At 39.1% G+C, this 27,327-nt stretch overlaps 1 protein-coding gene across 2 annotated transcripts in view; it reads left to right on the top strand.

Moving 5' to 3' along the window:
- HSD17B4 (hydroxysteroid 17-beta dehydrogenase 4) overlaps nucleotides 1–27,327 on the top strand; it is an 88,544-nt gene that overhangs the window by 47,295 nt on the left and 13,922 nt on the right. For both annotated transcript variants that reach the window (XM_019469575.2, XM_019469576.2), the window contains exons 16-22: nucleotides 2,673–2,776; nucleotides 5,696–5,761; nucleotides 15,582–15,651; nucleotides 17,008–17,114; nucleotides 18,218–18,304; nucleotides 22,547–22,633; nucleotides 23,853–23,991. In XM_019469575.2, the coding sequence (XP_019325120.2) occupies nucleotides 2,673–2,776; nucleotides 5,696–5,761; nucleotides 15,582–15,651; nucleotides 17,008–17,114; nucleotides 18,218–18,304; nucleotides 22,547–22,633; nucleotides 23,853–23,991 (660 nt within the window). The remainder of the gene's footprint in view (nucleotides 1–2,672; nucleotides 2,777–5,695; nucleotides 5,762–15,581; nucleotides 15,652–17,007; nucleotides 17,115–18,217; nucleotides 18,305–22,546; nucleotides 22,634–23,852; nucleotides 23,992–27,327) is intronic.

The raw sequence follows: 27,327 nt of genomic DNA, 5'->3' as shown, positions 1-27,327 counted from the left end.
AATAGATATTGAGGCACCTGGGTGCTCAGTTGGTTAAGCATCTGTTTGACTCTTGATTTCAGCTCAGGTCATGATCTCATGGTTTGTGAGATCGAGCACCACATTAGGCTCTGTGCTGACAACAGAGTCTGCTTGGTTCTCTTTGCCTCTCCCTCTGCCCCTCCCCTGCTCATGCTCGCTCTCTCTCTCTCTCTCTCTCTCTCTCAAAATAGATAAATAAACTTAAAAAAATAAAAAAAAAGAAGAAATAGATCTTTATTGTCAAAAATTTTGGAAATAAATTAGAGTGGGAAATTTGATATTGTCTGATAGTTGGAATATAGGCTTCATCATCTTTGTTCTAAATACACGGAAGGTCATACTGTATATGCTGTGTAGGAACTTGCCTTGTTTTTACTACATAATATGTTGAGAACATTTTTGATGCTCTTAAATATTCTCCTACTACATTATTTCTGTCAGCTCATAGTATTTCATAGCATGTCTGTTTTTTTCCTCTTCCTGTATTTCTTTTCTTCTTCTTCCTTCTCCCCTTTCTGTTTTAGATTTTTATTTTTTTATTTAAAAAAATTTTTTTTAATGTTTATTTATTTTAGAGACAGAGAGAGCACAAGTGGGGTCAGGGCAGAGAGAGAGGGAGACAGAATCTGAAACAGGCTCCAGGCTCTGAGTTGTCAGCACAGAGCCCGACACAGGGTTCAAACCCTGTGTCCATGGGGTCATGATCTCATGACCTAAGCTGAAATTGGACACTCAACTGACTGAGCCACCCAGATGCCCCATGTTTTAGATTTTTGTGTTTGTTTGTCATTCCAGAAGTTGGCCAACATTTGGCTGCAACTATCCTAGTTTTCTTTTTTCTTTTTTTTATTATTATTTTTAAAGTTTATTTTGAGAGAGAGAGAGTATCAGAGTTGGGGGAAAGGCAGAGAGAGATCAAGAGAGAGAGAGAGAGAGAGAGAATCCCATGCAGGATCCACGTTGTCAGTGCAGAGCCTGACATGGGGCTCAATCCCACAAACTGTGAGATCATGACCCAAGCCAAAATTTAGAGTCAGACGCTTAACCAACTGAGCTACCTAGGCAGTCCTCTCCCAGTTTTCTTTTACTCTTCTTCCTGAGCTACCAGACATGTGACATACCTCAGAACAAAGTTTCTGCAGTAACCTTAACTTTCGTTTTTACTATTTTCTCTTGACCCACTCCATTTAGTTAACTACAGCTTGATATTGGGTAATAATGTATTAGAATTTATACGCAAAGTGCAAATGAAATCAGATATCCAATTTCCTGCATAATACAGTTAAAAATCTTATTTTAATACAAATTGCCATGACCTTCCTTATTTTTTGTTATAATTAGATTTTTTTCTTTTGTGTGCAGTTCAAAGTCATATTTCTAATTTTCTAGAGCTGGAGATAGAGTTCTCACACCCTCACTAGGAAGTTAGTAGAAAGAGGGACAGCTGTCCTACATTCATTCATTATTTGCTTATTCATTCACTAACTCGTATCATTTATTCATTACTCATTAATTTAAAAAAATTTTTTTTAATTAGTTTTCTTTATTTTTGAGAGGCAGAGAGAGACAGAGTGCGTGTGAGGGAGGGGCAGAGAGAGAGGGAGACAACAGAATCCGAAGGAGGCTCCAGGCTCCGAGCTGTCAGCACGGAGCCCGACGCGGGACCCAAACTCATGAACTGTGAGATCAAGACCTGAGCCGAAGTCAGTTGCTCAACCGACTGAGCCACCCAGGCGCCCCTCATTACTCATTAATTTAATAAATATTGGTTAGGTGCTTTTTCTGTCCCAGGTACCATTCTGATTGCTAGGAATATAATGGTGAGCAAGACCCATGATTCTGTCCTCCTGAAGCTTATACCTTGATCTTCACTTCTTCTTTTGTATTTCAGGTTCTTTTTTTTTTTTCAAGTATTTTTTTTTAAATTTTAGATTTATTTATTTATTTTGAGAGAAAGAGAGATAGAGAAAGAGAAAGAAAGTGAGAGCAGGGGAGGGGCAGAGAGAGAGGGAGAGGGCGAATTACAAGCAGGTTCCACACTGTCAGCACAGAGCCTGATTGTGGGGCTTGAACTCAGGAACTGTGAGATCGTGACCTTAGTGGAAATCAAGAGTCGGGTGCTTAACCAGCTGAGCCACCCAGGCGCCCCTCTTTTTTTTTTTTTTTTTTTTTTTTTTAGTGTGTGTGTGTTTGTTTGTTTATTTTGAGACAGAGAGTTCGAGCAGGGGAGGGGCGTCTGAGCCACCCAGGAACCCCTCCAGGCTCTTTTTGAGTCCTTTGGCAGAATGTTGGAATGTTTGAGAGTGTTGGATACCTGCACTGTGTAGTGGGATTTTGTGAAATGTTTGAGATGGAGAGAGTTAAGATAGGATAGGCAGTTGGGGAGGTTGAAGAAGAGGAGAGAGAAACTGCTGTTTCACAGTCAAGAGAGGGTATGTGAAGGTCCTCTTCACTCTGCCTTCTAGAGACCGGTAGTGAAGAAATTGAAAGATGCTTTATAAACCAAACTTGGGCATCTTTAAGTTATCAGACCTTCTAGTGACTACTTTTTGTTTTTGAAACTTTTAAAGGAATTGCTGATCATGTCGTGGTTAACTGGTTATGTCTTTCGATAATAACTTCCTTTATTTTTTCTTTCATTTGCTTTTCAGTCTATTCTTATTTTGAGAAGGAACTTATATGTTACAATCAGTTCTCTCTCTTCCTTCTTGGCTCTGGAGGCATTGGGGGAAAACGGACGTCAGACAAAGTCAAGGTAGGCTATTATAAGCTTTATAAGCGAAATATATGGGTATGTAAGTATCCATATAAGCAAAATATATGGGTATGTAAGTATCTGTATGTATATTTTGAACTTATCATATTACCATAGGTGTGATTTAACAGAGTAGATCCTCAGTAATTCACACTTCTTTGAATCAGAGTATCTTTGAATTAATTGAAAGAGCTACGTATGTTTGCATATTTTAATATATAACACGTATTTGTAGAGGAGTCTGGCTGACATAAGTGTAATGTACCTGAGATAATTATGGGAATGTTTTTACTTTCTTCTACAGACTTTGCATCACCCAGAAGTCTTTAGGAAAACCTAACACATGCGAGTGATCCTTGTGTAAAATAAAATCTTTATTCATTAAATGACTTAAGGACTTGTCTTGTGTAAGACGATTCTAGTTACTCTTTAGTTCTCAAATTCTACCTAAAAACATTTTTTTTTCTAAAAATATTTTATAACTTGGACATTCCTTTTCATTTAACCTGGCCTTTATTTCTGATTTATTTGAGGTAATGAGATTATAATGTCGTAAATATTCTGGATAAATGAAGTACGCTTAAAGCAGTATGGAGAAACTGCTTCTGGAACGATGGTGTGAGGAGTCCCCTGGACCCTCTCCCCATTGAGTCAGCCATAACATCATAATGGATGAAAGTTAAAACAAAAAGAAAACCATTTAAAGTGTCTGGAGATTGTCCTCAGGGCATATAGCAAATTAGGAAATATTTATTCAAGGAAGTCTTTATCTTGGTAAGACCATTGAGAATCTGTGGCATTTGAGCCACGGCTATTCTCCTTTTTCCCTCATCGCTGGGCTCAGCATAATGGCAGTTCCACTCTAGGCATGTGTAGCCCAAGCACAGGATCCCTTGTCCCTGCTCCCAGAGCAGGCTGTCCTCCCAGCAAGAGCAGGTCACCAGATTTTCTTATGCTTCCCACAGCCCCCAGCTTGTGTTGTTGAAGCTCTGTTCCAGGTAGAAGTGGCTAAGAGTTATAGCATTCTCGTTCTCTACCCGGCCTCCACATGTAGAGTGGAAACTCTGCTCCATACATGGTAGGCTGAGAAGACTGAAGGACCCAATCCCTCTTGCCCCCACTTGCCCACAGGGTGAGGAAAGCTGAGGAGGCCAGAAGCTATTACCTCTGCCCAGCACAATTTCTTGTAGAGTGAGGATGTCACTTGGAGATGAGTGGGCCACTATCCTTGCCCCTACTTCTACTGCAGTGGAGGAGAGGTTTCACCCAGGCACTGAGGCAGCCTGTAATAATAGAGATCTCTGAAGCTCATCCCAAGGAATAGAGTAGTTGAAAGTTCAAAGGTAAGGGTGCCCACAGATATTAAGTTACTTTAGATTAACAACCAAGAGGAACCTTGTAGCTCCATGAGAACAATAAGCTAACAACCAGCCCAGCTAGAAGTTTTCTAGAGAGAACCGTGGAAAGAGAGAGCTAAGAAGAGCCCTCATGGGATCATGACAAAAACTGGCCTGACTTTAATTGGATCAGACTGTAGAGTGATTTATGCCCCAGGGCATTATTGAAAGTAATAGAGCAATCATCTGGCGATTAGTGGAGCCTAACGGTTGGGTATGATACCAAATGAGGCAGACACTTGAGCAGAGAGATCAGGGAGAGAGAGTCACAGAGAACCCTGGGAAACCCACTGTTATCCCTGGGTAACTGACTGTGTTCTTGCCCAAGGCTATACCTCTGAGGAGCCACACCAGAAGTTGCTCACTATTGGGGAAATAGACTTAGCTGAAATAATCTAGCCAAGGCACCACACAAATAAACAAATTAACAATAACCACAAGCCTGTCACAGGGAAAGGAGGTCAATATCCTGAGTTGTGTAATAGGTTATCTAAAATGTCTAGTCATCAACAAAAAATTACAAGACATGCAAGAAACAGGAGCACATGACCTGGAAATAAATGACAGGAAAATAAAACCAGAACAAAACAGGCAATAGAAACTGCCTTTGAGAGGACTTGGTAGACAAAGACTTCAAAGCAGCTCTTCTAAATGTGTTCACAGAACCAAAGGAAAGCACGCTTAAAGAAGTAAAGTACGATGACAGTGACTCATCAAGTAGAGAAAATCAACAAATAGAAATTATGTTGAAGAACCAAATAGAAGTTTTGGAGCTGAGATTACAATAAGGGAAATGAAGAATTTTCTAGAGCACTCAATAGTAGATTTTAACTGGCAGAAAAAAGAATCAAAAAGCCTGAAGATCTTTATCTCTGTCTGTCTGTCTGTCTGTCTATCTATCTATCTATCTATCTATCTATCTATCTCCAGAGACAAAAAAAGATGAAAAGAAAAAGAAGTCTTAGTGAAATGTGGGGTACCTTAAGTATAGCGAGATGCATGTAATGGAAAGACCAGAAGGAGAGGAGAGAGAGAGAGAAATAGAAAAAATAATTGAAGGAATGATGGTTTTGATGAAGAACATTAATCTACACATGCAAGAATCTGAACCAACTCCAAATAGGATATAGATGCAAAGAGACCCGCACTGTTAGTAAAAAGTACATTTAAAGATTAAATCAATGTAGGTGTGAATTGTTTATTTAGTTCTTATAGTTATTATCACCTTTTGCACTGGGAAAAGGGTCTTTACCTCTTTCTCCTTGGTGGCCCAGGGAATGGATCTGGTTGTATAATTCCTTTCGTTAAACAGGGTCATTTCAGGGAAATCACAGCATAGATGAGGCTAACAGTTATGAGATTTTAAATGTTATCTCCTGAACAGAAATTATTTTTAAAAACATTTTCTCTAACTTGCAGATTTTGTTATACTGAAACATGGTTGTTCATCAAATACTAATCTGAGTAAAGAGAGTACCAATTACTTTGTTAGTATTTAACCTGTGATGTTTTTTGGTTTCAGGAAGCTGTAGCCGTGCCTAATAGACCTCCTGATGCTGTACTTACAGATGTCACCTCACTTAATCAGGTGAGATTGTGTTTTTTGAAAAGCGATAAAGCCACCTGACTGCTGGCTCTTGAATATATAACTCTGATATCCTATAGTTTTGTGAGTCCAAACGTAGGGCTTTGTCCTTGAACATGATAAAGATTAAGGGTATATTTCCATAGTTGTAATCTGGTCTTTCTACATTTTTGCTCATCAGATTTTTTTCTCCACCATAAATCAAAAGAAAATATAGAAAGACTTTTCACATGTCACCTCAGGAAGCATCCTGCTTTGCTGGGCAGTGCTTAAAGACACTGCCTAACTTAGTAGTGAAGAATTTCATTCAACCCCTAGTGAGCAGGAGGAGAAGAATTAAAAGGCAAATTTTGGTCACCCTTTCCTCTTTCAGGAAAGAAAGTTGAGCTACATTGCTTGGAAACAGATTATTATTATTATTTTTTAAATTCTTTTTTAATGTTTGTTTATTTTTGAGAGAGAGAGAGAGAGAGAGAGAGAGAGGGAGGGAGAGAGAATGAGACAATGAGTAGGGGAGGGGCACAGAGAAAGGGAGACTGAGAATCTGAAGCAGGCTCCAGGTTCTGAGCTGTCAGCACAGAGCCTGATGTTGGGGCTCAAACTCACAGACTGTGGGATTGAGACCTGAGTCAAAGTCAGACCCTTAACCGACTGAGCCACCCAGGCACCCCAGAAACAGATTATTTTATGCCAGCTTTAGTGGATAGGCAAAATAAAGCATCTTAGGAGGGGTAGGTGATTTAATGTCTTTTTTTGGGCATAAATAATTTGTTTTCTGATGGAGGAGATAAAATGCCCTATCAGTTGACAAATTTTTTGAGCATGCAGATATTTATTTAAGAAACAGAAGGTAACCATAAAGATGAGAAAAGCCACTTTGTGTTTGAGAGTCCCCAAAGATTCTTCCCCACAGTGGCCAGAGGAGTAACCATGCAGATACAGAACGAAAACATAAAGCTTTGAAGATACACTGTGAGGGAGCTACTGTAATGACAGCAAATTATTTATAAAGTATATGTGGTTTTTGATACTAACTTTGATATGCTTGATATGAGAACTTATGCAGGATTTCTGTTTGCTGGCAAATAGAAATATAATTTCACAAGCCAGAAAGAATTAAGATTGGTACATATTTAATTATATTTTTCTCCTGTGCTTGTATAACCAGGTGACGGAAAGGAGAACACTTTTTTTCCAGAGATTAGTTTTTGCCTCTAAATGTTTTTCCCATCCCTGTTTCTTATCAGTTTCTTATGCGTGCACTCATATTTGTGTTTAATTAAAGTTTCATAGTGAAATTAATTTTATTAAGGCACTAGAAAGAACAGAAAAGGACTTCGTGGTTTCATGGTTCATGAAACCCCACAGTGCTCCCTTATTATTCTGGAGTTACTGAAATGATGAAAGGTATCTGCTGTAGATAAGAAAAGCTGAATAGTTTGCAAGGCTTGAATTTCTACACACAGTTAGTAGAGAGACTTTTTTTTCTTTTCCTCTTTTTCAGAGTAGAACTTTACGTTTATTTTCAGCAGAGTTCTCTTTTGCTGTGTGACAAAGGGAAGTTTTTAAGTTAGCAAATTTTTTTTTATTAAAAATTTTTTTTTTTAACATTTATTTATTATAGAGAGACAGAGAGCATGAACATGGAGGAGCAGAGAGAGGAGGAGACACAGAATCTGAAGGAGGCTCCAGGCTCTGAGCTGTTAGCGCAGAGCCTGACGCAAGGCTAGAACTCATGAACTGCAAGATCATGACCTGAGCCAAAGTTGGACTCCTAACCGACTGAGCCACCCGGGTGACCCTAGTTAACAAATATTTTTTGTATAAATAACGGGCACCTGTCATTTGACAGAGCATTTTAGTCTCATGTGGTCATTTGAAAATCTCACGAGGGGCACCTGGGTGGCTCAGTCAGTTGAGTGTCTGACTTTGGCTCAGGTCATGATCTCACGGTTCATGAGTTCGAGCCCCACATCAGGCTCTGTGTTGACAGCTTGGAGCCTGGAGCCTGCTTTGGATTCTGTGTCTTGCTCTCTCTCTGCCCCTCCCCTGCTCATGCTCTGTCTCTCTCTGTCTCAAAAATAAATAAAACATTAAGAAAAATTAAAAAAAAAACAAAAAGAAAATCTCACAAAAGCCACCGTTTGTTCAAAAACCATTTTTCATTAAACTTTGCATAAATTTCAGGGCGTTATGGGCTGTTTTAAACTGAATCTGAGCTATATAGGAGACATAGATCAAGTGGAAAAACTGATGTGTCATCAAGGAGCTGAAAGACACTCAAATACTCAAGATGTAAATGTCAAAATAACTAGGGCACCTCTTCCAAACTGTGAGTGATTAAACACGGGCTTTGAATTGCTGAGCAAGTGCTGTGGACATTCACAGTGGGGATACTCACAGGGAATGATGTTCAGCAGGCTTTGGTAGGAAAGATGGAACTTAGCTGAACCAAAATGGCGTGTAGATACTCTCTGTTTACCAGAGACGTAGGGCTTGCAGTTTGGCCGGAAAGAGGATAAGACGTCATGATAGCTGACTGTAAGAGAAGAGAAGAGCATGATGGCGTAGAAAGAGTAAAAACTGGAGCAGCCACATGACAGAGAAGTGGGAGATGGTCATGGATGGGCAGATCTTGAAGGAGTGGAAATAAGGAAAAAATTACGCTGTTACAGTGTCAACTGTACGATAGGTTTTAAATTAAGTCAGTAACTTTTCAATCACTGAGGAAGCAGGCAACCGTAGTTTTAGTTGTACTGAGATCACTTCTGGGGTGGTCTGTTTATCATGTCCTTAGGGGAATTTCTTCATCTTCAAACTTAGGAAGTTGTAAGTGTCCTTTGAGTGTTTTATAATTAATAAATAAAAAATTCATCCTTAGTAATCTAGAAAGGCCAAAGAATAAATAGATATTAGATGTCAGGCTTTACAGTTGGGGGAAGAATGAAAACAAGTATCTCTAGTTTCCCAGATAGTTATTTTATACCATTTATTCCAACAGGATTTTAGCTACTCTCATTTTTTTAAATTAATTAATTCATTTTGAGAGAGAGAGAGCAAGCGGGGAAGAGGCAGCGAGAGGGAGAGACAGAATCCTGGAGTGGGGCTCGAACTCACAAACAGTGAGATCATTCGCTGAGCCAAGATCGATAGTTGGGTGCTCAACCAGTTGAGCCACTCAGGTGCCCCACTACTGTCATTATTAAATAAAGTTAGTCTTTGGCATATTAGTTATATCATCCATTAAAATATTTTTTATTACATTACGAGGTGTATTATAAGTACTACTTTTTTTTTTTTTTTTTTTTTTTTTTAATGACTGTGGATTGGGTGTTCCTTCTGCCTTAGCTTGTGTAGCTATTCTCAGATGGTGGCTGGGTAGGGCTGGGAGGCCAAAGATACCATCTTTGCTAAGTTTAGGGGCTTCTTGCTGACCTTTGGCTGGAGTGCCTCTAAACTTCTCCACAAGGCCTCTTTCTTCATGTGATGTCTCCTCTTCCAGGGCCTTTCTGTATGGTCCTCAAGGGGACTGACCTGTGTTTAGATTTCTGGAGCTCTTTTCTGTGTAGCTTCTTCTTCAGTACGTACAGATTCTAGCTGCATAGACTCCTGGAACTCTGATCTCTATCTCTTTAACTCACTGAGACTGTTTTGCTGTGTTTGGATTTCCTTTCTTGCCCCACAGTCTGAAAAGTGCTGTCAGAGAGCTGTGGCTCTTGTTTGTGTCTCTTCTATCAAGTCTTAATCTCAAACTGCTTACTGTGTAACATCTAAGAGCAGTGCCTCCCTCTCTGCCTTAAAATTTTTTTGCTAGTTGTTGGCAGTAGAAGAGTACTCTCTCATGGCCAGAAGTAGAAATCATAAACCTTTTCCTATGCCCTTGGTACAAACCTTTTATGGTTTTTACCATAAAATAGTAGTTTCTCATTTTCTCACTTGTTACCATATGGTTTTTCAGTATTTATTGTTGTCTCTGTTTTTTACTTGTTTCCTGTATTACAGTTAAAGAGCCTATTTTATTTTCTTGTTTCTCTCTCCTTTATTCTCATCTTTTGATATGCATTAATTTTACTTTTTCGGAGCATTTAACATTTGTATATTCTTTGTGTATTCTCTTCCCCATCTTCATTTTAGTGTTAGATTTGCGACTGATTGTATCAGTCCTTTTGCCAAACCTTCCCCCAACACCTCCTGGTTGGATAAAGCCCCACCTGTGGTGGGTGCCCCAAGAAGCGCTCATGTATATAGTGTTTCTTTGGTTCCTGTGTATTTAAAACTATTTTTCTATACCCTGCATACTTGAAGAACAACTTGGCTGGATATGAAATCTTGAATTTCTTAAAAATGGTGCTCCATGGACCTTGCTTTGAATGTGGCTTTTGAACACTCTGATGACAGTCTTTTTTATCTTTCTCCAGGTTTCTTGGTCTTTATTCTTTAGGCCCTTAGAGTTGTTCTTTATCTTTTTTCTTTACCTTTAAAGTCAAGTAGTTTTACTAGGCTGGGTCTCAGTGTTGCCCATTCCTGGCCATTGACCCTATGTCACTAGTGGGCCTTTTTAATAGGTATATTTAGATAGTAAAATTTTTTTAATGTTTATTTTATTTTATTTTATTTTTTATTTTTGAGAGAGAGAGAGAAACAGAGACAGAGTTCAAGCAGGGGAATGGCAGAGAAAGAGGGAGACACAGAATCTGAAGCAGGCTCCAGGCTCTGAGTTGTCAGCACAGCTGACAATCTCGTGAATCACGAGATCACAACCTGAGCCGAAGTCAGATGCTTAACAGACTGAGCCACCCAGGCGCCCCTAGGATTATAATTTTAAATAGTAGTTCTCATTCATTTTTCTGTTTTTCTTCTTCAAATACTTAAGTTATATATGCATTGGATCTTTTTTCTGTCTTATTTTAGCCACTTCGTGGCTTTTTTTTTTTTTTTTTTTTACTTCTTTCTTGGTTTTGTTTCATTGTTTTTTTTTTTTTTTCTCTCTTTCTTTTCTTTTTTTTTTTAAGTTTATTTATTTGTTTTGAGAGACAGAGAGCACAAGGAGCAGGGGAGAGGCAGAGAGAGAGGAAGAGAGAAAATCCCAAGCAGGCTTCATGTTGTCAGTGCAGAACCTGATGTGGGGCTCAATCTCGTGAACCGTGAGATCATGATCTGAGCTGAGATAAAGAGTTGGACACTTAACCAGCTGAGCCCCTCAGGTGCCCCTCTTGGTCTCATTTCTGTTCTCTTGTTTTTTTTTTTTTCCCTTCCTTTCTTCTGTGCCCCTTATTAAATTTTTATTTGAATATGTTTTCCTCGGGGCGCCTGGGTGGCTCAGTCGGTTAAGCGGCCGACTTCGGCTCAGGTCATGATCTCACGGTCCGTGAGTTCGAGCCCCGCATCGGGCTCTGTGCTGACAGCTCAGAGCCTGGAGCCTGTTTCAGATTCTGTGTCTCCCTCTCTCTGACCTTCCCCCGTTCATGATCTGTCTCTCCCTGTCTCAAAAATAAATAAACGTTAAAAAAAAAAAAATTAAAAAAAAAGAAAAAGAAAAAAAATGAATATGTTTTCCTCTAGGCATCTTATAATTCAGTCTTCATTTCTGATAGGATTTCCCCCCCCCCCCTTCCTTTTCTTTCTAGAGTTTAATTATATCTTATTTCATTCCTTCATGTTTGTTGTCTGTTGATGTTGTTCTTAGTTTTTGAATTTTAAATTCATGGTGTTTCTTTCGTATCCCCAAATGCTTGAATGTTGTGTTACAGTTTTGTTCTGTTTGGTAGTTGGTTGTTTGGGGAGATTTCATTTATGGTAATGTTTTGGTTCTTGTTTCCTCTTTTAGTCTTAGAGTAGCTTCATATAGATGGAGATTACTTAAATGTATGCAGTTTGAGAGGAAGATTGGTAGTTTGTGATGGTTTACATGATTCTCTCATTATGAAATTCAAGATTGCCCTCTTCTGTCAGTGTGGCAAAGTGCATTTTTTTTTTAGAGATGGCTTTTTGGAGTGGGACATTGTCGGGAGCTGTTTTATTCAAAACATTTTTTTAGTTCTCTTTATCTTAAATTTCCTCTCTTCTTTTTTCCTACATTATCCAGTCTTCAAAAGGGACATTGTTTTTTTTTAACCCTCTTCTCCCTTAGAAATGTGGCCAGTCTGGACTGCGACCTGGAGGCTGATACATTCTTAATTCTTCTCTTTGTAGTCAGTGCTCTTATCTTCGAGGATTCTTCTCAGTACTTTTTCCTCTTAAGGTGGTCTTTCTAGAAGTGACTTTTCTTTTCTTCCTCTCTCTTCCATGCACTGTTTCCGCGCTCCCCTCTCTACCCACACCACTCTACAGTAGCTTGGAGAGGGTGCGGGAGATCGGTGTTCATTTTTGTGTTTATAGCAATTTGAAGTGGGCAGTATTCTCTGTCTTTTGGTTACACTGTAGGCTTGGGATCTGTGTCATTTTATTCCTTTTGTTGATTGTAACCTTTTTTTGGAGCATGTGAGGATTTGAGAAGCACAAGTTCCTGATTTCTTTTATTTAGCATTTAGTTTAACTTAAAGATACAACTTTTAAAAATAAAATTAAGGACTACTATACTCATATGTAGAAGATACTCCCACTGACATGTAATACACGGGCAAGGTAATTTATAGCTGATTTTCTAAGTTCTGTGTATATGTGTTTGCAAGTTTTAATGACTTTTCTATCGAGGCAGAGATGTAACAAAAGAAGCTTTTAACTCTCCTTCTGAAACTTAAAATATGAATGTCCCTCAAGATATTCAGAAAGTAAGCCTTGAACACAGTGTTCCTTATTATTTGGAGAATGGTTATTTTGCTTTATGATTGAATTTCGTCAAACCTCCAATTACTTGACTTTAGTCATGTCTCATGATGGCTCTTTTTTTGTCTTTGCTTTCTCTGCCATCTGTAGGAAGCAATGCTATCATTGAAAGAATATGAAAATTCTCAGGGCGCCTGGATGGCTCAGTCGGTTAAGTGTCTCACTTCAACTTAGGTCATGATCTCGTGGTTCATGAGTTAAAGCCCCGCATCAGGCTCTGTGCTGACAGCTTGGAGCCTGGAGCCTGCTTCAAATTCTGGGTCTTCCCCTCTCTCTGCCCCTACCCCACTCACGCTCTCTCTCTCTCTTTCTCAAAAATAAATAAACATTAAAGAAAAAAAGAAAGAATATGAAAATTCTCATATTCCTTTAAGATTTCTTTAGGAGAATTGGTTTTTGTTTTTGTTTTTGTTTTTTTTTCCATTTATAGGAATGATCTCTGTGGGATAAGAATACTGGTACTAATCTTAAAACTTGGCTGTTCTACTTTTGTGCACTACAACTGCAGTAGGTGACTGACATTAGCCTCCTGGAACTGTCTCAAGTGACCTCAAGGAGAAATCAAAACCAGCAAGAACTGGGGAACCGGTTAAACAGAGACATGGAAGCAATATTTTTAAACAATCAGATATATAGAAACCTAATATATTTTTTTTAAGTTTATTTACTTATTTTGAGAGAGGGACAGAGCGAGCAGGGGAGGGCCAGAGAGAGAGGGAGACAAAGCGGGCTCCACACCCAGCAGGGCTCGAACTCAAAAACTGCAAGATCATGACCTGAGCCAAAATCAGGAGTCGGTCACTTAATTGATTGAGCCACCCAGGCGCCCTGAAACCTAATGTATTAAGATGACCTAAGGGTCTTTCTTGTGTCTCTGTGGAAATCAGAAAACCTTAGTTTTGACATTCATAACACATATACCTTGTGACGCGCAAGTATTTGGAGAACTGCTTGCAAGCACACCTTCTCCCTTCCCCTGTAGCTGATGCGCTGCAGAGCAGAGCAGTTCTTCTGGGCAAATGGAAAGACTTTCCCAGGCTGGCATCCTCAGTAAGGCAATGAATAAAGCGTTTATTTACCTACCTACTTTGAGGTCGGCTTTCTTTCCGTCGACATACTGTTGCTAATATCTTTTAAAATAAGAACAATAGCTCACATTTATTGAGGTATTAATATTTATCATGGGTAATGCTTTCTGAAAGGTTTATCAGGTGAGCAAATTGAAGCTTGGGGTGATAAGGAAACTCGGCCATTAAAGGCAGAGCTGGTATCAAAGCCCATGGTCTATCATGTGTTGAACAGTTTGCCTTTCAGACTCTGAAATGTATTTTTGCTTTCATTTGTATGCAACATAGTGATGTATATTTGCCTAGTATTTTCATTGTTTGTAAAGAGCTTTTCAAATATTGTCATTTAATCCTCCAACATATTATGTGGAATCTTGTAAGTCACCGCTGTAAGATAATTGTTGATCTGATTTAGTTATTCTTAGAAGGTAGTAGAAAGGGAATAATATTCGGCAATTGAGAAAATGAATAATTGATACAACTATTATATGTGGTGATGAAGAAGAGAAAGAGCTTATTAAAATTGTACAAAGCATATTAAAAAAGAAATGACATTTTCCTATGCATTATAGAAAATGTTGTTTTCTATTAATAAAATCTATTTAAAAAGAATAATCAATAATTAAAAAACCCAGTAATTAAGAAAGTCAGATATGCTGAAATGATTAGTCTTTTTTTTTAATTTTTAAAAAAATTTTATTTATTTTTGAGAGAGAGAGACACAGAGTGTGAGCAGGGGAGGGGCAGAGAGAGAGGGAGACACAGAATCTGAAGCAGGCTCCAGGCTCTGAGCTGTCAGCACAGAGCCTGACTTGGGGCTCAAACTCCCAAGCCGTGAGATCATGGCCTGAGCTGAAGTCAGCCGCCCAACCCACTGAGCCACCCAGGTGCCCCTGACATGATTAGTCTTTATGCAACATTTAGGTAGTCTTGGAAAGTCTAACATTGCAATCTATGAGAACAGGGAGAAGTATTGAGGCAGCACAAGAGGATCAAAATTAAATACAGATATATTAAATGCCTACTGTCTGCTATTTTGTGAATCTCTCCCCTTCTGAAAAGTACTTTCTAGTTTGAACAGTAAACAAGTTAAATGCTGGGAGCTCTGGTAACTTTTTTTCTATTGTTATCTGTATCTTTCTGCTCATCCTGCCTCATCTAAGTGAAGAAGTGATATGAAGGTCTGGGCCAAGCAGAAATTTAATCTTCATGGCAACCTGTCAGTCTATTTTGTTGCAGGAGAGCTAGTGCTCAGGACTTAGGGTACCAGGAGGATGGAAGTTTGTGGTAGTCTACAGGCTTCAACTGAAAGCACCCCTAAATTATGTGCCTAAATTATGCTTGGTTAGCAGAGGCTGTAAACATCTACCTTATCTTCACTGTGTGTATGTGTGTGTTTTTTTTAAATGTTTATTTATATTTGAGACGGAGTGCGAGCAGGGGAGAGGCAGAGAGAGGGAGACACAATCTGAAATGGGCTCCAGGCTCCAAGCTGTCAGCACAGAGCCTGATGCGGGGTGTGAACTTGTGAACCATCAGATCATGACCTGAGCCAAAGTCAGACACTTAACTGACTGAGCCACCCAGCCGCCCACCCTTTCATTGTGTTGTAATGAGAGTAGATTGATGGATTCCTTTCTGTGACTTGCTCCTCAGGCAGAGTTAACCATGGTTTTACCCAGGTGTAGTTCTTGGCCCCTTCCCATTACCCGACAGGTCCCCTCCTCCCCAGCTGATTCCAGTGGCAGGTGTTATAAAAAGCACTTGATTTACAGTTCATCTGTGTTAGAGATGGTTATTTTCTAAGTAGAGCTTCAATTTGGTATATTATATATTTCTTATATAAAAATTGAACATATTTCCTGTTTTTCTTTTAATGTATTTTCAGAAAGCACTGAGTGCTAGTTATTTTTATAATTCTTTCTCTGCAGGCTGCTTTGTACCGCCTCAGTGGCGACTGGAATCCCTTACACATTGATCCTAACTTCTCTAGTTTCGCTGGTGAGTTGCTCATAATGTGTACCAATGAAAACTAGTAGTTCCGTTATCTAAATAACACTCAGGGACATTGCTACTTAAGACAGGTAGTTTGAGTAGTATTTAAAAAATTTTTTTTAATGTTTATTTTTTAGGGAGGTGGGGGTGGGGCAAAGAGAGAGGGAGACACAGAATCTGAAGCAGGCTCAAGACTCTGATCAATCTGTTAGCACAGAGCCTGACGCAGAGCTCGAACTCACGAACCATGCCATGGTGACCTGAGCCGAAGTTGAACCCTTAACCAACTGAGCCACCCAGGCATCCCAGTTGTATTTAAAAAATAGCCTTCTCCTAATACATTTATGCTAAGGGCAGAGAAAGTAGGAAGTAGTGTTCAGGAGGTGTTGTGCTTGGAATTCATAATTCAGATTGTGGAGGAAGGCAGCTCCTAGTGCAGGGTTAGGATTTTATCATGTAGGTGGGTGTCGGAGTTATCCTGCTGGGCAAGAACATTGGAGGAGAGAGGAAGGAACTGAAAGGCTAGGAAAGGATCATCTGCATACCTGGATATTGAAATCAGCAGGGGTGATTTCATCGTCAGGACCACAGCCAAACAAAACAATTCTTTGTGTTCCCACATCTCTCACATTCCTTTCTTGATTCTTCTCTGTTTCATAGTTTTCTCCCTGGAAGTATTATTTATAAAATATTTTCCATGTTTCTTAAAATAGATGGTATTAATTCATCCCAGTGCTGTTTTTTTTTTTTTTTTATTTTTTTAAATTTTTAATATTTACTTTTGAGAGAGAAAGCGACAGAGCACAAGCAGGGGAGGGACAGAGAGAGAGGGACACACAGAACCTGAAGCAGGCTCCAGGCTCCAATCTGTCAACACAGAGCCTGCCGCAGGGCTGGAACTCACGAACCATCAGATCATGACCTGAGCTCAAGTCGGAGGCTTAACCAACTGACCCATGCAGATGCCCCATCATAGTGCCATTTGAAGATGTGTTTTTGAAATCCTGAATTAATTATCCTTGGTGTGTGTATATATATATATATATATATATATATATATATATATATACAAATAAATTTTTTTTTAAGTTTTTATTATTTTGAGAGAGAGAGACAGTGTGAGTGGGGAAGGAGCAGAGAGAGAGGGAGAGAGAGAATCCCAAGCCAGCTGCTAGTGCAGTGTCTGATGTGGGGCTTGAACCCACGAAATTGTGAGATCATCATGTGAGCTAAAACAAAGAGTCGGTTGCTTAACTGACTGAACCACTCAGGGGCCCTTGGTTTTAAGTAGGAAATATACCTATATCTAACTAACTAAAGTCTCTCTCTCTTCTCTCTCTCTTTTTTTTTTTTTTTTTTTAGGTTTTGACAAGCCCATATTACATGGATTATGTACATTTGGATTTTCTGCGAGGCATGTATTACAGAAGTTTGCAGATAATGATGCGTCAAGATTCAAGGCAATTAAGGTATATGTGTATTATTGCATAATTTGAACATTAGTTCCCTTTTTTATTTTTAGAAAAGGAGTTTTAGTGACTTCATTTGAAATAGGTACCGTACTGAAGCAATACACATTTTTATTATTTCATTGACTTGGCAATCAGCCCGTGTTCTTATTGTAGCTATAAATACCTCTTATGCATGAACCATGAAAGATATCATATACAATTATAATTTCCACAGATTACTTTGATTGTTTCATTAATTAGGAGCATACATGCATATGTCAGTATATCCGCATTAATAAAAACTTGAGGTTTACCTTAAACATTTTTTTTCTTGACTATTTTGCAATTTGTCTTAATTTAATTAAAAAATGTTAAGTGGCTGCATTTGAACTCATTAACGTATACCTATGTCAACATGACGGCTGCATATTGATTTTAGTTTTTGTACTTTTAAGTTGGTTTCACGTTTTCATCTATTATAAATTACAAAAAAAAAACCTGTCTCTACACAGCGTCTTTGCAGAAGTTAAGTCTAAAGACAGACATTAACAAATGGTTTAAGACAGTGTCAAATGGCTCCAAAAGCTTTTATCAGTTGTGTTCTGTGCAGCAGTGAAATTGCATTTTCTGATGTGTTGCCTTTAATAACACAGATTATTTTCATGCTTTTCATTTTATTGTAGCTACTCTTAATAGCTAAACATACACAGAGCAAATAATATGGCATAGAAAATTATGAAATAAGAAGTGGGATTATTTTGTTCTAGATGCCACCCCAAATCTTAGTCCCTGGATATACTTAGTACTGCTTTCATCTGCATTGATGAAGCTGTTCTGGGACTACCTGTATAACTGTCCTTAATACAATGATGTTTCTGTTTCTCAAGATTAAACACTATTCATGGATTCTGTGCTTTGAAAGATAAAGAATGAGCTTATAAGAACTATATCGTTGCTGTAATTTTTTCTTACTACTGTTTTTGTCCTTTTAAGAATTTAAATATATTTAAACCTGTTTTCTTCCTTTTTTGTTCTCCAACCTTCCTTGGAATTTCTTTCCCCACGAGTAGAAAGGTTTCATTTTAAAACATTGTTAACCCCCAAACTCCTTTCTTTTAAAGGTTCGTTTTTCAAAACCAGTATATCCAGGACAGACTATAAAAACTGAGATGTGGAAAGAAGGAAATAGAATTCATTTCCAAACCAAGGTATGAGTAATGTAGTCAGAGGGGCTTTGTTACCTGGTTCACCACACCCTGTAATTGTATTCTGTCTTACAGTGTTATTTTGGTTAGTGCTATGGGTATGATAGAAAATCTAGAGAGTTTCTTTTTAATTAATGGTAACTTCAAAAAATTTATTTTGAGAGAGAGAGAGAGAGAGAGAATGGTCCCCCGTGCGTGCACGTTAGCAGGAGAGGGGCAGGAAGGGGGGGGGGTGGTGGAGAGAGAGAATCCCAAGCAGGTTCCACGCTCAGTATGGAGCCTGACACAGGGCTTGATGTGGTGACTGTGAGATCATGACCCGAGCTGAAATCAAGAGTCGGATGCTTAACCAACTGAGTCACCCAGGTGTCCCTAATCAGTGGTAACTTTTAATTGAAAAGGTGTCTATGTCCCTTGTTTTTTGTTTTATTTTTTACTGAATTGGTACCTGCCTTTGTACAAGAGGCACAGCTATTCTGAAAACCCAGCCTTTTTGACTCAGCCAATCAACTTGTCAAAATGTAATCTTCAGAATATTAAAGGCATCACTCTTCCGCAGGTATAAAATGAAAATATGATGGGTGCCTGGGTGGCTCAGTCTGTTAAGTGTCCGACTTCAGCTCAGGTCATGATCTCACGGTTTGTGGGTTTGAGCCCCGCGTCGGACTCTGTGCTGACAGCTTGAAGCCTGGAGCCTGCTTTGGATTCTGTGTCTCCCTCTCTCTCTCTGCCCCTTCCCTGCTCGTACTCTGTCTCTCTCTCTCTCTCTCTCTCAAAATAAATAAACATAATAAAAAAGTTTTTTTTTTAAATTGCATCAATGAGGGGCACCTGGGTGGCTCAGTTGGTTAAGCATCCAACTTTGGCTCAGGTCATGATTTCACACTTTATGAGTTTAAGCCCTGTGTCAAGTTCTGTGCTGATAGCTTGGAGCTTGGAGCCTGTTGTGGATTCTGTGTCTCCCTCTCTCTCTTCCCCTCTTCCACTCATGTTCTGTTTCTCTTGCAAAAATAAACATTAAAAAAGATTCTTTTTTTAAGTGAAAATATGACAAATCTAATTGCTTAATGAGGGAGCCGGCAAGATGATAAAAGTGGTCCAAAAGAGAATTGGAGTAACAATATATGGCCCAACAGGACCCACTCTAAATAATTTTGCTGAATTAGAGACAAAACTAGTTAATGTTGCACAGGACAGTAAAACCATACCCTTATGGGTATGTTTTCTACTGGATATCTCAATCATACAGAAATCCACAAATTGTGGATGGAACTAGAGGGTATTATGCTAAGCGAAATAAGCCAGTCAGAGAAAGACAAATACCATATGATTTCACTCATATGTAAAATTTAAAAAACACAACAGATGAACAAAGGGGAAGGGAAGGAAAAATAAGATAAAAACAGAGAGGGAGACAAACCATAAGAGACTCTTAAATACAGAGAACAAACTGAGGTGGGGAGGGGTGGGGGGATGGGCCAAATGAGTGCTGGGCATTAAGGAGGACACTTTGTGATGAGCACTGGGTGTTCTATGTAAGAAAGGAATCACTAAGTTCTACTCCTGAAAGCATTATTACACTATATGTTAACTAACTTGGATTTAAATTTTAAAAAACCACAAATTAATACCTTATGTCACAGAATTTGGGCCTAGTGAATAGTAAACAAGACACAAAATAAGTATGTATCCCTAAAGAGTTAAGTAATGTTTGGGTGAGGCTGTTAGCAGTGTTCCGGTAAAATACTAAAAGGACATGCGATCATTCCTTTATATGTGAGATTTTTAAAGCTAATTTTTGTTAATATGGTTGACCAAGCTGGTACTTTTTGGCCTGATCATTTTGTACCACACAGATGGTTTGTGTTGGGCAGTGTAGGTACCATCATGAATAATAATAGTAGCTATTAAACATCTGTGAGCAGGCTGTACCATAATCTCTAATATACCTAAGAACTCTGTATTTGATGAAAGAAAATCTGGGTTCAGGTCTTTCTTTTTTTTATTATTATTATTTTTTTAACATTTATTCATTTTTGAGAGACAGAGACAGAGAGCACGAGCAGGAGAGGGGCAGAGAGAGAGGGAGACAGAGGATCTGAAGCAGGCTCCATTCTGTTAGCACAGAGCGTGACGTGGGGCTCGAACCGATGAACCATGAGATCATGACCTGAGCTGAAGTTGGACACTCACCTGACTGAGCCACCCAGGCGCCCTGGGTTTGGGTCTCTTAAATACCATCTCCTGGTCCCACAGAAGGTGATGGAGCCGGGGTACAAACCCAGGTCTTCTGGCTCAAAGCCTACATCCCAGGGCCCTCGCTCTTCTTACTATATCACAATTTCTTTCATAAATAAATAACTTTGTGGAACTCTTCTTTATGTGGTTGCCCTACTCCTCATTAATTCCTGTAGCTTGCACTATCACTTGCCTGCTTTATTTGTGTATACGCTTCATTTCCCGTGGCCTTTTGTCTTTTCACTTTCCTTTCAAGCTCTTACCTTGCCCTTGGAGGCAGCAGCTCCTTACTGCTCACTCCTCTTTTTCTGCCCACACAAACTCACATACTGCCTTTCTCTCAAGTCCTCCTATGGTTAATGTTTGTGCCACATATTCTGGAGCCTTCCTGTTTTCTCGTTATTTTGATTAAGTTTTATTTTTTGAGTAAGATGATGAAATCTGAAAGTGTTAAGGTCCATGACTATATTACAGGTTTCTGTTTTCTCCAGGTCTAGTAATGAACAGCACAGAAATAATTTCCATGGATACAACTGAAAGGGCTGAGAAATAACTTAATGTCTGAATATAATACCTTCTTGCCATTTTGATAAAATCTAAGCATATCTTCTTATCTTTTCACTATATTTGCTCTTTCCCCCCAGTGATTAGAGATACTCTTTCCTATTAGTTATATATAGGATCCTTTCTCCCTCCCTTCCTTCCTTCCTCCTCCCCTCCCTCCATCCCTCCCTTCCTTCCTTCCTTCCTTCCCTTCCGCCCTCTCCCTCCCCCCTTCCTTCCTACTTCCCTCCTCTCTTCCTTCCCACCTCCCCTCCTCCCCTCCCTCTCTCCCTTCCTTCCTTCTTTCATGCTGTATTTTAAGAAACATTTTAAACTAATATTCCAAAATGACATGCTTGGCTTGGTCACAAGAAAGTAATTTACTAAAGTATATTTTGTTCATAAATTGTCTCTTTCCATATTTTGCACTGTATATAATTAGAACAAAATGAACAAATTGTTTGAAAAATCTTTTTTCTCAAGTATGATGGCAAGTAGTCAAAGGAGTGTGCTCTTTTCTTTTTTTAATGTTTTATTTATTTATTTATTATTTTGGGAGAGAGACAGTGCACAAGCAGGGGGCTCAAACTCACAAACCGTAAGATCATGACCTGAGACGACTAAGCCACCCAGGTGCCCCAACAATTATCTTCTTAAGTGTTAAAAGTCAACATTAATGCCACCTTAATTTTTAGACATTATCCTGTATATTTGTAGCAATATCACAATTTTATGAAAGAGTAGCTACTGGAATAATTTTAGATGAAGTATTAGGAATTAGAATTTGAATTCCTCAAATGAATATTTTGATGAAAGTATATTTAAGCATTTTGTTTATGCTATGTATACTTCCTTTTTGAAAGAACTTGGATTATTACTTTAAAAAGACCAATGCAGTCGGGCGCCTGGTTGGTTCAGTAGGCTGAGTGTCTGACTTAGGCTTAGGTCACAATCTCGTGGTTTGTGAGTTTGAGGCGCCCCCCCCCCCCCCCCCCCCCCCCCACCTCCCTCTCTGTGCTGACAGCTCTGAGCCTGGAGCCTGCTTCAGATTCTGTGTCTCCCTCACTCTCTGCCCCTCCCCCGTTCGTGCTCTGTCTCTCTCTCAAAAATAAATAAACATAAAATTTTTTTTTTTTTTTTAAATCTCCAAATACGAATGCCAGGGGTCCACCCCAGACTATTTAAATTAGAAGTTTGGAGATGGGACCTTGGTCATAGGTATTTTTTAAAAGGGCATCAGTTGACTCCAGTTAGGGTTAATAACAGTTGTAGTAAAACAGTAAGACTTCATGTTTATTCATCTTGATATTTAATTTATAAACTTTATTTAATTTGGATTATTATTTTCTTCTTCTTATGAGGAAAAACTGTAATTTTAAATGACTTTATACTGTTTTATGGCAATACTGTGTTTTCATTGGAATCATCAGAGTGAACTGGTGTTTTTTCCCTCTTCTCTTTAAGATTCATGAAACCGGAGACATCGTCATTTCAAATGCATATGTGGATCTTGTGCCAGCATCTGGTATTTCAGCTAAGACATCCTCTGCGGTAGGTCGTAGAAACTGGTATCCCAGTCATTTCCTGAGTTATGCATTTCAGTTAACATTACTTCTAGAGTGTTCAGGCTGCTTTAGAAAATTAAGAGCTCTGAAAGATTCTTATTCTTGAAGGATAATAATTCAAAACTGTGAAAGTAAAAGGAATACTTTGACAACTTAGAAATTTTTAAAACTTTTTAAAGGGAGATGCTGGGGTGGCTTTCAAGAGAAAATACTTAATATTTTAGTTTTAGAGTAACTGAATCAGTTGTTTCTTTTTTAAAAAAACTTTTTTTTTTAATGTTTATTTATTTTTGAGACAGAGAGACAGAGCATGAACAAGGGAGGGTCAGAGAGAGAGGGAGACACAGAATCTGAAGCAGGCTCCAGGCTCTGAGCTGTCAGCACAGAACCCGACGCGGGGCTCGAACTCACGGACTGTGAGATCATGACCTGAGCCGAAGTTGGCCGCTTAACCGACTGAGCCACCTGGGCGCCCCTGAATCAGTTTTTTCGTTGGAAATTTTAAGCTAACAATATTTTTGGGGAAAAAGCAGATGAAAAAGTTAAATATCCTGTATCTTTTCTTGATTTAAAGATCTGTGTAAAGCTTTGTATGCAAGTATGAAAACAATAGCATGTATTATTTATTAAAATATTTGTGTTACTCGATTAACGTGCTGAGGCTTTTAATGCAAGTGTTTCTATTCTCGGTCTTCAAAGTATTAACTTTGTAATCTGAGGTTCTCAGACACAGGATCTTTAATTGTCTCTTATGAGCTGTGTCATCCCATAAATGACTGAAGATTAAAATCCCTTAAGAAGAATCTAAGATCAAAAACTTTAGAAGTGTTAAAGCTCCAAGGAAAATCAGGCTTCATATAACTTAATCCCATTTTACAAAGCAAGGGATGAGACTGCAGAGGTTAGACTGATTTGTCCAGTGTCTTCCTACTGAAGTTAGTTAGGACGTAGGTTGTCGAGTGTGCTTTTCAAATATTACTTCTGAATTCTGATAAAAGTAAAATCCTCATTAAGAGGACTGAGGTCCTGGGTGACATGAATGAATGTAAGGAAAGAGTAAAAGAAGGCTGGTGTGCAAAAAACTAATTTGCCTTATTTTTATGCAGATTAAAAAAAAATCACTTTATTGCACATACGTTTTGTAATCATTTCTCCCCTCGTGTCATTTTACAAACTTTTAAAATTAAATTTTCTCTTTTTGCCAGCATGAGGAGCTTCAGAGTACCCTGGTGTTTGAGGAAATAGGTCGCCGCCTTGGGGATATTGGGCGTGAGGTGGTGAAGAAAGTGGATGCTGTATTTGAGTGGCACATCACTAAAGGTGGAAACACTGCAGCCAAGTGGAGTAAGTCCTATCCCTGACCTTATCCTGTCCTAAGGTAACTCTTAGTACATAGAGGTAAAGCGTCCTTGTTATAATTAGAGCCTGTGTCTTTGAAGGTAGGTGAACCCTACCTTTTCATGGGAAATAACACGTTTTAGGGCACTGAACCCATGTGTGTTTTTCAGAGGTGTAAATCCGTGAAAATGAAAATATCTGTTTTTAAAGATTTCATTGTGTATAACTGAAATTAGTACTTTTAAACAGTCTTGTTAGCTATGTGCTTCTTTTGTCTTTAAATTCCCCTTAAACAGAAAGCAAATTTATAGGTCAAATGAAATATTTTCAAATCTTTATATTTTGACAGATTTAAAACTGTTTTCCTCGGGGCGCCTGGGTGGCTCAGTCGGTTAAGCATCCGACTTCGGCTCAGGTCATGATCTTGCGGTCCGTGAGTTCGAGCCCCACATCGGGCTCTGTGCTGACAGCTTAGAGCCTGGAGCCTGTTTCAGATTCTGTGTCTCCCTCTTTCTCTGGCCCTCCCCTGTTCATGCTCTCTCTGTGTCTCAAAAATAAATAAACGTTAAAAAAAAAATAAAAAAAAAATAAAAAATAAAAAAATAAATAAATAAAACTGTTTTCCTCATCCCAAAACATTACTAATTTGGATTGCACCTTAATTCTCAGATTGCTGTTTAAGACTGACTTTGTGAGTGCCTTGAAAATCAGTTTGTTTTATTCTTCCCTACAACTAAACATCGCTATAAATGCTCACTTAGAGCAGAAAATTAAAATATATCTCTAAAGCAACTGAAACTTTTTGAAATAGTCTCCTGTTATGTATTCCTAGAAGAACATTTAGGAGTTTTGTTAAACTGATTTTGGATCAATATTAACAACCTTCTTTGTAATATAGCAACTGTTGTTCCTTTTAAGCAGTGTATGCTTGTGACATATAGTTTGATATATAAAGGCATAAAGAAGAATATAAGGATGTATATAGTGCCACCACCCTCAGTTAACATTTTGATGTTTGTTCTTCTGGGACTCACTGGGCTTCTAGGAAGTTAATTTAGAAGGGCGCTGGGGGGGATAAAGGAAGGCAAACATGTGATAGGTATTTAGTCCCCCAGATTTCAAAGTGTCTAATTTTTGTCTAAATAACTTCATAGATCAACACTGTGTGTGCAGGTGTTATCACACCCTTCCCGTTGTCTATCTTTCCATGATGGAATTCAGCTTTTTCCCTAGGGAGGAATGTCTGTTAGAAGTTGAATTACAGCACAGGATCTTTGAAGATACTGGTAGAGGAGAGGAATGAGATCTGTAAATAGTGAGAGAAGGTGCTGGAATCATGGGTCCCAAAGTTGGCACCCTCGAGCCCTGCAGGGATGTGTAACATAGACAAGAGCTTCACTCTTGGCAAACTAGTGTTAGTAACTCAGATTTGCCCCTTGTCTTGTTGGTACTTTTCCTCGTAGACAGTGTTAGCAAATGTGCTTCCCTTTACAAATGACCTTTAATTAACTCAGGAGAAGGGTTTTTCCTGACAGTTCCACTGGAAAAATGGAAATATTGGAATCCTGTTAATAACTACTTACTATTGATGCCCGGTAGCTTTTTGCTTGCTTTCTCATCTTGAGCAGTCCTTAGTAAAGCTCATGTCACATTGGGATCCTAAAGCTTTCCCTGAAAGGGTTCACTGTTCCCTTTGGTCGGCCACCTATTATTGGACCTGAATCTCAGCTGTGTCGTAACTGTTTCCACTTCTGGTTGTTGCTTTCCCAGTCTCTGTGTCACAGACTATGTCACCGTGGCTGGCGGCAGTAGAAGCTGTCTAGGCCTCTGGGCTTACGGTGTCTTAGAAAATGATTCCATGTTGGCATCTGTCGTCTTCATCTTGGCGCTTAATGCCATGAAATGGATGGTTGAATGCTTTGATTTAGGGAGTCCTTATTTTTTTTTTTTTTTTGCACAAGCGGTTTTAAAGATTTTTTCTTAAACATCTTAGTATTTTAAATTGCTCTTAGCTGTCCCAGCCTCGTTGGTGTCTTGGTGGACAGGAGAGAAGACCGCAGCTCCTCACTGCACCTTGGCTGAGCACGGGTGTCACCGGAGTGACCGTCACAAGTGACTGACCTTGTGCGAGTCTCAGAACCCGGGGGTTTGGGCTTATTGGCCCGGAAGGTGCATTCCAACTGCAGATCTTGGACTGTGCCCGTCTTCTCCCCGCCCTTCCTCCCCCCCCCCATTCCTGCCATCCCGATGCCACTCCTGACATCACCCAATCATGTGTGGTTGGAGGTGGGGAGAGTAAGAGTCTTTTAAAAACCAAATTTGTCTGAATCTCAGGAGAATTAGCTGAGTTCTCGTGTTGGCCCTTGGGTCAGGGTTGGTTTCGGCTGCAGAGGAGCCGTATCTGTGTCTTTGAGATGAGGCCCTGTGAAGCCTGTTGTGCGTCGTCACCCAGGAGCAGGAGGGCCGGTGTGGCCTCTGCCTCACTGGGCAGAGATGGCCTCAGAGAGGCTGGAGATCCCGTCCGTTCCTTTCTTGTGGGCCGAGAGCACGGAACAGAGAGATGTGGGATGAGGGCGCCAGATCTGCATAAAGAGCCGGAAGCAGGGCCTTGATGAGGAACTCTGGGGAGGAGGCTCACTAGGACCTTCTTATTTCTGCTTCTGGAGACAATGGTTTGATTACAGAGCATTGTTTTATATTACTAAAAATGTTATGACCCGTCATAGTGCTTCTTTATGTAGATAGAAATTGAGAAGCCTGTTTTTCTTATTTCACTGTTAATAATGAACAATGTTATATATCATATCATTACCATATAATAGTGTATAAAATAGTATTTATAACATGTAACCATATAATGATATCAAGGACATAATGATCTTGTTATTTGTGTCTTTTTGTGACTCTAAAATGTAGTTGAAAGCCTTGCCATGTTCTTATGTTCTGTTCCTTCGGGTATTTTACCCTTTTGAATAAATGTTCTCCTTTAGCCTTTTACTTTTATAGGGATTCTTGGATTCTGTTGCAGGGGTGTAGATGGACATTAGCGGGAGAAAGAAATCTCTAAATTTCCTTTGAACAGTCTTTTATTTGTCACAGTTATCTTACTGGGTTATGACCGTTCATAATTAGGTGTCTCCTCCCATCTGACCTTGGGGGTAAGCCTGAGAAAGGGCTACAGATTAATTTTTGATTTCTTGCTTCTAGTACAACCTGTAACACAGTAGCCTCTTTCCATGTATGTTGACTAAGTGCTAAAAGCCATGTAGAGTATATAGTCTTAGATGAATCACACACCTGCTTTTTTTTTCTTTTTAAGTTCTGAAATTGGTACCTTCTGTC

The sequence above is a fragment of the Panthera pardus genome, unplaced genomic scaffold (assembly GCF_024362965.1).
Source record: "Panthera pardus isolate Hobbes unplaced genomic scaffold, ASM2436296v1 HiC_scaffold_2, whole genome shotgun sequence".
Taxonomy (NCBI): domain Eukaryota; kingdom Metazoa; phylum Chordata; class Mammalia; order Carnivora; family Felidae; genus Panthera; species Panthera pardus.
Note: the sequence above shows the minus strand (reverse complement) of the source record. Positions and strands in the feature narration are given on the sequence as shown.